Source organism: Balearica regulorum, chromosome 3 (genome assembly GCF_011004875.1).
Source record: "Balearica regulorum gibbericeps isolate bBalReg1 chromosome 3, bBalReg1.pri, whole genome shotgun sequence".
NCBI classification, from domain to species: domain Eukaryota; kingdom Metazoa; phylum Chordata; class Aves; order Gruiformes; family Gruidae; genus Balearica; species Balearica regulorum.
This window is the reverse complement of record NC_046186.1, coordinates 110122338-110135877: the sequence shown is the minus strand read 5'-3', so window position 1 is coordinate 110135877 and position 13540 is coordinate 110122338. Positions and strand designations below refer to the sequence as shown.

The following is a 13540-nucleotide window of genomic DNA, read 5'->3' as shown; positions in this document are numbered from 1 at the left end:
TATAGAGCAAAATGTACTTATGAAAAAAAATGGTATATATTTTTATATATACACCCATGCACTTTTAAATGTTGACATGCATGTAGAAGTTCATATCACATATTTGCCCAGAGAAGTTGTGGAACCAACTTCTGTGGTTGCGTGGAGAAGTTGTGGGTTCTCCATCATTGGAAGTGTTCAAAGTCAGGTTGGATGGGCTTTGAGCAACCTGATCTAGTGAAAGATGTCCCTACCTATGGCAGAGGAGCTGGTCTAGATGATCTTCAAATGTCCCTTCCAACCCAAACCATTCTGTGATTCTATATTGGAAAGTGAATAGGAAAAGGACATCCTTGTAAACGAAAATAGATCAGCTTTTGGCAATAGTGAACTATGCCCATGCTAAACCAAATGAGGAAGACATGGAACATGGAAAGTAGCAGTTCATGTCACTGCAGAATAAGTATATGCATAAAACCACCATAGCTTTTTGGCACAGAAGCTATTGCTATTTCTGGGGGCTGTGGTACTGATTCTTCCCTGCAGGCCTGTTATGGCTTGTGATGCTGATAGTGGGGATAATTGTCTGACAAACTTAGAACATAGATTTTTCTGAATTTGGGTAACACTTTGGTTTACTAATTAGCAGTAGGATCTTTCTAGCTCAAGAAAATGTATTTCTGAGCACTATGTGGGCTACTGTATCCTGTACTTACACTTCCACTGCAGAGACAGGACTTGGTTCGTTGGTGGGTTTTGAAGTGAAAGACAGTATGCGTGTTTGAGCTAGTAAGATTGACTTGGGATTCAGACCTGAATTAGGAATGACTGCTTTTTACTATCTAGGTCTTCTTATCTCTCAGGTTCTTTACTAATATAAACCAGTACAATGGAAGAAAAAGTTATTCTTGGTCTGAAATACTACTGCCACCAAAAACATGTACATTGAAGGAAATATTTAGGAAATATTTTAAGTAGAGGATATCATCCAAACACAGAAAGCTATAATTAGAAAAAAACATTGAAGTGATTTGATAATTATTCCTTGTTTTCTGATACTTTTCTGACTGTACCAGCCTTATTTTATCTCATTATTTTATTTAAAGAAGTCAAAGATCTATCAGTGAGAATAGATACAGTTTGCAAATACGACAAGTTTATGTTTTGCCTTGCCGAGTTCTGGTTCATTCTTAATTTATGAAACCCCACTACAGATGGCCTCTTGCTAAATTTTAAAGAGCTTCCACATTTCAGAACCAGGCTACCTTTCAGCAAGTCACTTTTGTCAAAGCCTTGGTGTTCCTTCAAGACATTGTCAACATGTCCTATGAGAATGTACAAACGGTGAATACCCTGGTCTTTTCTGTACCATATATTTGAATATCTGGAATTTATTTAAATGAAGCGATTAAGAATGTATTTTTTTTCTGACTAGGAAATAAGTTACAGCAGGTCTATTTCTAGACAGCAGAAGTAAGTGTGCCTTAGATGGTGATTAAGAGTTGTGTTCTTCTTTAAATGACTAACCTGGAGTGAGAGGTTGGATGTCTTTTGAAAACTTAAACCTGTTTCACCTGAACATGTTTAACTAGTTAATAAGAAACATCAAAAAAGACAAAACCCTGAGGTCAATGATCATTTTTTGTAAAGCCATTCGATGATGTTTAAATTTGTTTTTTGGGTCTGTCTATAACATAAGTTTAATAACCTAGCTCAAATGCAGATTTCTAATTTTCAATTAACATAGGAATAATTTTGTTTGCTAAAATAAAATAAATGAATGAATGAAAAGTCTGAACCATGAAATGTACCAGGTAGCACTTTTTAAAATTCCAAATTTCAAAAAATCATGTGGCAACTGTATAGCTCAAGCTTTAAGTATTAACTTTTAACCTTTGACCTTACAGATTTTAACCAATGAAATGTCTCTTTAAACTTTAAAGGAAACAATGATAACGAGCGCCTGGCGATTGCTAGACAGCGAATTCCATATCGACTTGGTCGAGTAGTTGATGAATGGCTACTCGACAAAGGTAAAAAACATTGATTAAAACTTCAAATAAAAAAATAATTTGAACATAACCAAGTAGTACTTCATTGTAACACTAATAAACTTAAAAAAATAAATTTCAGTAAAACTAAATTAAAAACAAATTTAAAAAAGTAAAATATAGAGTAATATTTGCATACCTTGTATAATAATTTCTATACATTTCTAGAAGTACCAGCTGTTTAATAATCTTACCCTGTTAACTTAAGGTTAAAGGGACTGTTAAATATAATCCACTAACTCAATCTATGAAGGTACTCATAGCAAACATTAACCAAAAATTATAAATCATTCATAGATTATATTTCATGTTCCAGCATCTAAATTATTAACTAAAAATATATGTAGTTATGATATCTTCATTATGGTCCTGAAAAAAAATTTTGTTTAAACTGTAGGTATCTTAAATAGTGGGCAATATGAATTGCCAATCAAAATGAAGTCCCTTTAACGTTTGCAACCTTCTAAGGGGATTTTGGAACAAACACTAATTAAAACAGAACTTAAAGTTGTGTGCATGCTTTTTGTGAGCAGAAACCAATCTGCTAAAGTGACTATTCAATTTACTAAGAGTGGTACTGTTGCCGAGGATTTCTCTGTTTAATGGAAATGTGCCATGATTTCTCCATCGGTATGTGTATCATTTCTGAAGCCGCTTTTACATCTAAAATCTTTTATTTTAATTGATAGCCTTGCTGAAAGCCAATCAGACATCTATTTTTGAATCTGCCTCTGAGATACTCAGTGTGAACCATGTGTTTCTTTTCAGTGTGTATGTTGAAGGAAAATAAACATTTAAATACAAAAAGGAAACATTTAATTAAAAATGTAAATATTTTATTCACTTACATAGAGATGTGACAGATTACTGTATAACATATTCTTTAAAATTCACTTAACCTAGTGACTTGTTGGCATATATATAAACTCTCTTTGTGTGTATACACATATTTCTATATGTCTATACATACATAAACTCACATGTACATACTTAAAGTTATAGGCCCTATGCTGTATTGCGTGGAAAAAACTTTGAAATGTTGGCAGACTTGAAGAAAAAGTAATCTTAAGGAATTAGAAACCTGGCATTCTTGACACACACCAAAATGTTTAACACTGCTTTCAGGTAAAAGGGCGAGGGGTATCATTTGTAGTGCTTAACACACTAGCAAATATATTTGATTGGCCTTTTAGCAAAAAAAAAATAATAAAAAAATCCGAAAACGTCATAAATTAAGAAAAATGCAAATGCTTTCAAAATTTATGCATTTCATGGACACCTCATTAAAAAGCAATGAATTATGAGTCAAATCCTTTTCTTATAGTTTATTGCTCTCATTATTCACCCCATGAAAATCTGTTATCACTCATGTAGAGTATAGAGTCCACAGTCAACATTTTTGCATGTATATAATATTATCTTTACAGGGCGTCAGCTCACAATCTTCAATAGCCAAGCAACCATAAAAATTGGAGGCAAGGAACGTGGCCATCCTTTCCAAGGCCAGCTCTCTGGTCTTTACTACAATGGCTTGAAAGTTCTGAATATGGCAGCAGAAAATGATGCCAACATCGTGATAGAAGGAAATGTGAGACTTGTTGGTGAAGTGCCTTCCTCTATGACAACCGAGTCCACAGCCACAGCGATGCAGTCTGAGATGTCTACGTCAGTCATGGAAACAACCACCACTTTGGCCACGAGCACCGCTAGAAGAGGAAAGACCCCAACAAAAGAACCTATTGGTCAGGTTAGTCGGCTTTCTCGCCTTTTCAAAATATTTTCCTGTCTTTGAGTGTGGCTTCCTATATCGCCAAATTGTTCCTGTTGAGGAAATGCATGAATTACAGATAAAAGTTCTGTACCATACATGGCCCATGGATACGATGCTGATCAGAATTTAGAGGGAAAGTAAGGACTTGGCTGTTCTTCTAAATTAGGCAAACTTACCACATCAATTTTTTCTTGTGCTGAGTTTTATTGCCTTGCCATCCACCTTCATAGTGGTGTGTATTTTTAAATACTCTTTCTTTCTTCGATGGCTTATATCGATTATTTTCAGTGTAGGAATGCAGGATGTCTGGAATTTGAGGTAATGAAATGAAGTCGTGACTTTATCTGTGAGATAGAGAAAAGAGAGCCAGTCTGAAGAGAGAAAAGGAAGGAGGTGTGAAGACAAAAAGTTGAAAGAGGCTGGAAAAGAGGGATTTAACACTTTCTCTAGTCCCATGATTGATTGTCGTCTTGGGCAGAATTCTTCACAAGAGGCAGTGGCAGCAGAGGGAATTAAGAGCACTCTGCACCCCAGGAGACTCAGGCTCCAAGTCAGAGGTTGTTGTTTACTGTTTGTTGAGGTTATTTGCATCTCATGAATTTAGTGATATATTTAGTAGCTTTCAGGTTTTGTCAGGATCTCTGTATAATATGTGGGGGAATTTAATTATTGGAAAAATGAGGAGGAAAAACAGGTGAGTGAATTAAGTACCTTCATCTTGTGGATACCCTGAGTAACAGCATTCAGACTTGGTGCTTTAAAAACCTAAAACTTACCAGGACATTTCTGTGGCAGAGAAGATTATTTTATATTTATTCTGCCTAAACCTCCCCCCCAAAAAAAGCTTTTTATATGTTCGCATAGTTCACATGCTTGCCACTGTGCCATCAAGCCATGACAGCTGCACTCTGAGATCCAGAAGTAGGACAAGGAGCAAAGAAAGTGTCATGAGCCATAGGGAGGAACAGGAGCACATCATGATGAATGAGGTTAATTTTCTCAAGAATGGAGGAGAACATGCTGATTAGACTGCAAGGCTGAGGGCAAGTTGCCTGTTTTCTGTGTAAAACCTCAACTCTCAGTTTGAATTTGATCGAGGCATCAAACTCAACACTTCAACTTTTCTGTCTGTAATATTTTGGTATATTTCATACTATGGACTGAAAAATAGGGTGATGTAAAAGTAAAAAAAATATTATTTTGTAAACTGAAGCAGAACATTTAAGTAAATAGTGAGTTGTTTTGTTTTTTTTTTAAAAAAAAATTTTGACTTGTATTTTTGACCGAACACAAGTTTTATGTATTTTCCTTGTTTATTTAAAGTCCATGAGAATCCAAAAGAAAAAAAAAAGGGGGGGGGGGGGGGGGGGGGGCGCAACTAAAACCCAACTAGAGATACATAGAACCAGCTGCCTCCAAAAAATGGCATCCATTGTGTATAGAACATAGAATTGTTTAGGTTGGAAAAGACTTTTAAGATCGTCAAGTCCAACTGTTAATCTAGCACTGTCGAGTCCACCACTAGACAATGTCCCTAAGCTCCACTTATGTAGACCATAGGTTGCAGTTCTTTCAATGATTATTTTAGTAAGCTACAGTATTTTTATTAAATAGGCAATAAATGTTCTTTGTTATTAATTCTGTTTTAAATAGTATCTCCCACTTTATTATCCACCTAGTGTTATCTCAGTATTTTGCAGCAATGAAACATGCAGAACATCCTCACAGTGTGGAAGAATTTGGGCTAAATTAATGCCACTAAATTAAAATTTTAAACTAAGTTAAACTGTTCTAACAGTTCCGAGAATGCTTTTGCCCCCTGCCACTCCCTCAGGTAACTCCCAGGAACAATTTGGGAGAAAGCACGTCACAAGGACCATTCCCAGTTGGCACTTTGCATGATCTTTGGGCGATGGAGTGTTTACCGGTATAGTTGCTTTGCCAGCTTCAGCTGGCTTCAGTTTCCAGCAATATTCCTCAGTATGATTTGCTCACTTGTTTGGATGTCTAGCCACTGAGATGTTTCTTTCTGAGGTGTTCCAATGGCACATTTACAGAAGAAAAAAGTTTCTTAAGATAACAGCTATGGTGAGGTGTAATTTTTTTCTGAAGAGGAGAAACAGACGATTAGGCAAAAGGATCTTCCAAAGATCTTCCATGTCTCGACTGGTGCCTGAAATAAGGTGTGGCACCTACTGACTTTAGCAGAACATCTACACAATGTTTTGAGTGCCTCGCTGCCACTGGAGCAGAGTGACCTCCATGCAACTGTGCCATTTCCTCATCCCTTCCTGACTGAGCTGGCTACACCACTACACCACGAGCACCAGCTCTTTGATGTCCTACCATTGTGAGCCTTGGGCGAGCTCCAGGAGCATCCAGAGGTGCACAGTATCTCGGCAAAGCACGTTCTGAGGGTGAAGGCTTAGACCAACCTCTCTCACCTATTAGCCTGGCTGGTGCGAGTCCTTGATGCGGTCCATTTGAAACAACTTGGTAGGAGTATTTCTGTATCTAAGAGCCTGAAATCAACATTTCTGAGGAAAGTGTTCAGTGTTAATGCCATTACAGCACATGGCATCCTGAGTCTATAACTGAGCCCTTCTTGCCATTAATAATACACATTGGTTTACTTCAGCTATGTCTAAACATCCTGCCTGCTAGGATCTGTGTTGTCATTATGACTATACACTTAATTAGTCAGGGACTGCACTGGAACACAGTTTGCAATCAGGCCTGTGATTTGATTTGAATAGATTGATAACATCCCAAAGTCAAAGCTGGAATTTGTCTGCAGGATGCTATGATATTCATGCAACAAACTCAGACCTAGGAAGCTTCTAAATCAAATTAAGGACATACTTTCTTCTCTTCATTAACACTTGTTTTCTTATTCTACCTGCATGTAATAATTTCTGTGCTAGTGACCCACAGGACTCCCACGGGTCTGTCCTGCAGGGTGCTGAGTAATCACTTTCCATCTTGATGTCAGTGGGAGATGAAGGCACTCACCGTCTCATGGAAAATCTACTTTTAATTTCTGCATTCCCTTTCATTTTTGTCCTTTACATTTTTTTTCTGATTTTTATTTATATATAACCTCTGCAAGAGTGTCAACTACATTAACATACTGTAATGCACAAGAAGAAAAGTTACCTTTCTAGCATTAATTAGGTTACTGAAGAAGATATGCAGCTGAACAGCAATTGCTAATGAAAAAAAACCTTACATTATTGCAAACCAGTGCATGTCTGAAATAGAATAGAAGCAAATGATCTAATCAGTCAGAGATTGTTTGCTCCATTTGCAGGGGTATTGAATTCAATTAAAGATTACAATACTTAAAGAAGATCATTTAAATCTCTATTTATAGGAAATGTTCTTTTAAAAAACCTACAATGTTAGTGCTTAAATTGATGGCGTGTGTGCTTCTTAACAGATATCTAACTAATGCAATACATGATACAAGATAGACGTGATACAAGTTAGACATGATACTTCCAAAAAGTATGTTGAATACTGTTGTGCATGTTTTTAGACAAATGAGGTCTTAGCGATTCTGAAAAAAAACCCACCTTTTTGTTAGTGACTCTGCTCTAAATGTAGGTTTTCCTTACTTGGAGGCTGTGTCATATTTTAACAATGGATGTTTTGGTAATGACAGACATCTTAATTATTATACTTGTAAATGTAGATTTTTCAAAGGGGAGCAAGGTACTCAAAGCCTACTGAATGTCAATGGTAGGTGAATGCCTCATTTTCCTTAGCGCCTTAAAAATCCCCCCCTGCCCTGCCTTTGATTATAATGGCATCTAGAGCTGTCAGCCTTCACACAAGGCACTGCATAAACACATAGGAAGTGACAGCCCCTGCCTCAAATAGCTTACAGAATAAACAAAAGGTATCAGGTAAGGGGGGGGGGGGGGGGGAAGGAAATTAGAAAGTGGGAGGAAGAGGGAAATAAAGAAAGCATTGTGCTGTTTCAGTGTTAACAAGCTACATGCAGATTTGCAGCCATCCTGGGAGTGAGTTTATTGCCTGGTTTTTGATCCAGGCTCGTCAGCTAGCAGCCCGCGAGCTGCAGCTGTCCTGTAGGATCACCGCGTAGCGTACGGCAGACTCCAGAGCAGGCAATTTAAGGACTAGGCTGCCCAGTTTTTTCCAGTTGGGCAGTTGGTGCAAAATCGGCACCGGTTGGATGGTCGATGAGAAGTTTTCCCTACTTTGCTTCTCACTTTGCTGTTGACACTTGGGGGAACCCGTGGCCACGGGCATGGGAGCTGAGGATTGCGGGAGAGGTCCTTCGCTCCCTCCACGCTTCATGGGAGGAGGCTCAAAATTTGGCATACCTTTATCAGCATGCAAAGAAATCCCCAACCTTAAGCGTTACAAGAACAGGACTTCTGTTAAGCGAAAATATGCAGCTATGTGTTGCTAACTTTTGGTGAGCCATAAGTATGAACAGGGGCTCAGAAATCACGAATTTGGTCTAAGAATATCCTCCTCTATATGAAGTTATTCAGCAAAATGATGCAGTTTAAGGTCTGTCGTCTTTTCCTCTTTTATTTTTGACACTTTTTTAAAAGTCTCATTTGCAAGTTTTTCTATTCAATCATGAGGGCGATAAACTTCTTTTAAAATTGAAAATAAAGGAGATTCACATGTTGTATAACTCCAGGAGCCGGAAATGTTAAGCAAAACATCAAGTACTGCAAGGTTTGCAAGAAAAATTGCAAGAGTTGGCAGAAGCAGAAAGGCTTCAAAAGGACTTTGAGTATGGGTTTTGCTTGAATTAGGATAGCACAATCAGGCCTTTAGTATCTCTTTGGCATGTCTTTGTGGATCTGTATTGACTGGAAATCATAAATGAAGTGATAGTAAATCAAGAATAATGTGCTCATTTCTCATCCGTTTCTAAGGATTTGATTATGACAGCCCATCCACAGAGCAGCCTCTGCTCTCATGTGTTGGAAACCGTTCCTGAAAGTTGTGTGCAAAATAGCTTTTTTTATTTTTCATAAAGGATTCTGGCAGTCCTCTTTGTTCTCATCAGAGTGGGCTCTTATCAATAACACTAAGCCACTTAACCAGCAATTTCAATGTACTGTGAGATGACTGCATGTTTTGGAACAATAGGCACTGATTTTTGGTCAAGCAGAATTAAATTGACTTCATATTAAATTGATGAGCTGAAATTTGGTCAGTTGCCTTGGAGGGCATGCATCAGGTGAAAGGTATGTTTCTTCGCGTGTATTGAAGCAGCAGGTTTAAATGGTATTCACTGTAGCAGGGACAATGACAGGCTTGGCTCAGTGTCTTCACCTGCCAAATAAAAACAAGCATTTGAAAAAGACAGGGGGATTTTCCATGGAAAGAGGTACATGACCTTTACACAAGATAGTAAATGTGAATATATTGTATGGAGACACACTAATCATTAAATCAAGGTAGTTAATAGGAGGGAGAGTATTTTTCACCCATCTAGGTTTAAAATTATCCACCGTATGGTTTGCAATGCCTGTTCTTATACACGGGGGTTGGGTGCTGCCGCTTCTTCCTCTGGATGTTCACACCAACCAGTCCAGAGTTCATCGGCCCCATAGGCAAAGCCCTTCCCCAGGGGACTGGTAAATCACAAGGATTTGACTGAACAGGTGCTCACTAGTGTAGAATGAATCCCATGGTTTCCAGCATCGCAGTGCTCAGCGCCCGTACGTGCTCGCTAGATGACAGAACCTGGGGAGTTCAAGTGCTAAGGACAGATCTCATTTGCACTAGGATCTCTATGCACATGTGGCAGTTGTGGAAGTGCGTATGTTTTAATTGCAGGTAGACAGAAAACTAGCTAGGTGCATGAAACCCACACCCTTTTCTTTTTTTCTTTTTTTTTTTTTTTTCTTCAAACTGTCAGACTATGCTTTTTTTAGTTTCTTCTAATTATTTTTGGTCACTCCATTGATTATTTAATACCACAATTGTTTGTTAATACTGACACTCAACTAGGATCTCTAAAAAATTAAAATAGGATACCGTCAGCACTAAAATCTCTAGCTATGCTTTAGTATTTACTGCCCAATCACATCTGGCTTTCTCATTCTTCTGCAAAGCTTATTGAATATTGGCTCTTCAGTTGGAGCACTGAAGTTTTATAAATAGGGTGGCTTTAGAAATGCAGCTTTCAGCATGCCTGCGTGTTGGCTAATTGGTTTGTTTTCAAATACGACTTACGTGATCGTATGGTTGTATGTCTGTCCCTCTCAATAAATATTGAATCCCCCTCAGCCGATTCAGTCAAATTTGTCATTGACAGAAAGATTTCAAGGATGTTAACTCACAGAGAAGCCAAATTGCGTGAGTTCTGCTGCCATTCTGGTCTTCTGTTGTATATCACAGAGCCATGTTTTCCCTTGTTTTGTGTTTAAAAAGCAAAGATTAAAAAGAAAAACGAAGTGAATGTGTGCTTAGGATGATGTTTTCAACAGTCCTTCAAAGTCATTAATGTTTCCATATTACTTTGATGTTTTTGAAAATCTTATCCAAGACATTTCTGTATATAGATACTATAGCAGAGTATCCTTAATGTGTAAGTTACTTAAGAAATACACACTTTTGTGCATGCAGCCTTGCCATTGAACTCCTAAATAATGGTAATTGTCGTTAGCTTTATAGTCCACAGAGAATTTCACCTCTGAAACCAGAGCTTTGTGTCAAGCTCAGAGGATAAGACTTGCTGTTTGTTGTTGGCATTCGTTAGAGAGGAAGGGTTCATACAGGCCGTTTGCAGCATGCTGGGCCACCAAAGGCAAATCTTGACAAGTTGCTTGAGAAACTACAGGCATAAAAATGCCTGGACCTGATCAGCAATGATACTTCACGTCTACTGCACTATACAGTCCAGAGAAGACCAACCTCTGCGTGGGCTGCTTTGTCTTCAGGTCTGCTGTGGATTAGCTTCAAGAGGCACCATCCAGCCTGGTGTGATGCATTTTGGTCATGAGACACTCTGCAAAGCCTAGCCTTTCACAGGTATTACCTGAGGAGCAGCACGGAGGGGACCCTCTCCATTTTGCTCTGTGAATTCTCATCCTGACTTGGCAACGGAGTTTTAAAAAATTAACGGAAACTTGAAAGTTTCTCACACTGGCACCCCTCCATTGACACCCTTTCTTTGTTGTTGTTCAATGTGAAAGCTGACTGGGATAGCTTTCCGGCCCCTGAAAAAGGAAGCCAAACCATGGAATTTCTATTAAGCCAGTGGGATATGTCTAAAACCTTGAGCACTGCTTTGAAAATATCCCCTACAGTGTGTACGCACAGGGAAAAAAATGTTTGTAAATTTAATTACAACACTGTTAGTATCCAAAGAACCTCAAGACACTTGTCTAAATTGTTGATTAATGGGTTGCAAATCAAAGTTTCTTTTTAAGTTCAATTTGGGGAAAAAAAGATTTGAGGCCACTTGCAGCTTCAATTGTGGTGTTCTTTTATGTTCAAATGACCAAGCTCATTTATTACAAAGTTTGCTTTATTATGTGGGGTTTTTAAACCCAAATTGGTATTATCCACTCTCAAATTCTGGCTCATTGCATTTTTTAAACATGGTGAATTTTAATTTTCAAGTAGAGCAAACATTCTCTTGATACTAGTGTTTTTTTCATAGCATGCTGCTTTTCTTTTTTCCTAATAAGTTGCTCGTGTCATGTTAGCGCTGTCATATGTCTAAAACATCCCTTTGCCTAATATGAGACATGGTATCTAATGGTTGCTGAGCAAAGTCACCCCCAGATTTAGCCAGTGATTTGTTGTTGGAGAAATATTTCCCTCGCATTCACAGGTTCTGTCTTCCACCCACTTTCTTAGGAAGGGTCCTCTCATGTGAAGCGGCTCTTGGTTCTGTCTCGTACTCGGTATCTGTCCGCTGTTCCCCCTCAGTGCCTCCCAGCACACTAAACAAACATCAGTACATCAGGATTATATGGAAACGGGGTTGTTTCACCCCGGTGGAACAAGAGGCTGTTGCAGAGCTGGTGACCTGCAACTGCAGAGTCACGTAGCTGTTACGCACTTTTCTGCGTTTGGGATGGCTGAAAAGGCCCGGGTGCTGGAGCCACTACTGGTTTCAGTAGCCTTGCAGGATGAAAATCCTTGCATTGTGTCTGAGAGCTGCTGTTCCCCTGTGAAAAGCAAGCGATAGTCATTCAGTCCCTTATCATTCACCGGAGCTGTGGTAAGCCTGAAGATCGTGTTCACCGTTTCCTTTGGTGAATTTCTATGACTGAAGTACTGTGTGTTTTACTCACTTGGCTCACACAATTTCCTTTCAGAAAGCACGAAATAATACATTCTATTTCTTTACTTTCATGTATGATTCCTCAGCGCTGAGGGAAAGAAAGGTAGATTAACTTGTGGTGTGCCTCTCCTCTCCCACCGGTGGGAACCCAAAGCAGGTAGTCACCTCCGATAAATCACAGCTTAAATGTTTTGCTACGCTGCCAGACCCCCGCAGCGTACTGCAGCACAGTATTGGTCCTGCTGCTGCAGCAAGCAACAATTGCAATAGTTTCCATGCTATATGTACGTGAGTGGCTCTCAGGTTAACTAACGCAGGTTGCAGTGTTCAGTGTGCTTTTACATCTGGCCGGCAGGGACCCACCTACAACAGTATGTTCTTTCATGTTTTGTTGAACACCAAACATGTATCAGAACTTTTCAAAATGTAGGTGCTACGACCATATTATATACTCGAGGTTTCCTCTAAGCGTGATGGTGCCAGTGATGCGTGAAGCCTTTGTGCTCACTTACTGTTATTAAGAACAGTGCTTCATTCACAGGCACGCCTCTTTCACAGACTGCAGATCACGTTCTTCAATGGAATAACTCTTGGGACTATGTTCAGTTAATAAGTATAGAAAGTTTATTCAAAAACGTTTGCTTGGGTTTTTTTTTTTTTCCCCTGTGGGTAGTACCAAAATCCTATGTGTCTTGAATAAATCAATAATAATTTTATGATTTATTTCATTTAATCTGTTGGCTAAAGTTGTCTTTAAGTATTTGGTTCCATTTGGTATTCAGCAATTGATCTGAATAGCTGGTGCTTACGTTTTATTTTTATATATATGGGCATTGCTTCAAACTTTCTAATAGTTATGCCTCCATGCTCTTTATCTAGAAGATTTGCAATTCTGTTACAAATAATTTTGCATGCAGGCAGTGTGTTATTTCCTTGCATAGTTTTCCTTTCTTTTAACCACTCTCTGCTGAAATGTCCCTTTTTTGCAGTATGGTTTTGCAAGCATATGTGGGGGTGTGTATATATATATTTATAAAAGCCAGATGAAGTAGTTAGATTGGATTTTTTTTTAATGCAAAGGTGAACAGCAAAGTCTCTGAAGTGACTTAAGGAAGAAACTTGTGAGACTTGCCAGTTTCTCCTAAGAGGGAACATAAATGATGGGCAGTGACATCTGCATTGAGGAAGAGAAGAACTGAACTCCTAGAAGTACATAGAAATATGGACTGAGAAATAGGAACCATTTCCTTAAAATCCACTCTGGAGGATGAGATAATATATTGACAAATTAAACTGAAATCCAAGACCTAGGTTTGTGTTCTGACCTGGGGGAAATGATACCATCTTCCTCCGGTTCGTCTCTCATTAATAAATTAACTGAGTACTTCCCAGCTGTGAGATGACAGTGGAGTGAGGATGAAATCCATTAATGGCTTTGATGTGTTCAGA

General features: G+C 38.6%; 1 protein-coding gene across 1 annotated transcript in view; it reads left to right on the top strand.

Moving 5' to 3' along the window:
- Nucleotides 1-13540, top strand: part of NRXN1 (neurexin 1) — a 733713-nt gene that overhangs the window by 630324 nt on the left and 89849 nt on the right. The window contains 2 exon segments of the mRNA XM_075749468.1: nt 1923-2012; nt 3458-3777. Coding sequence (XP_075605583.1) covers nt 1923-2012; nt 3458-3777 — 410 coding nt within the window.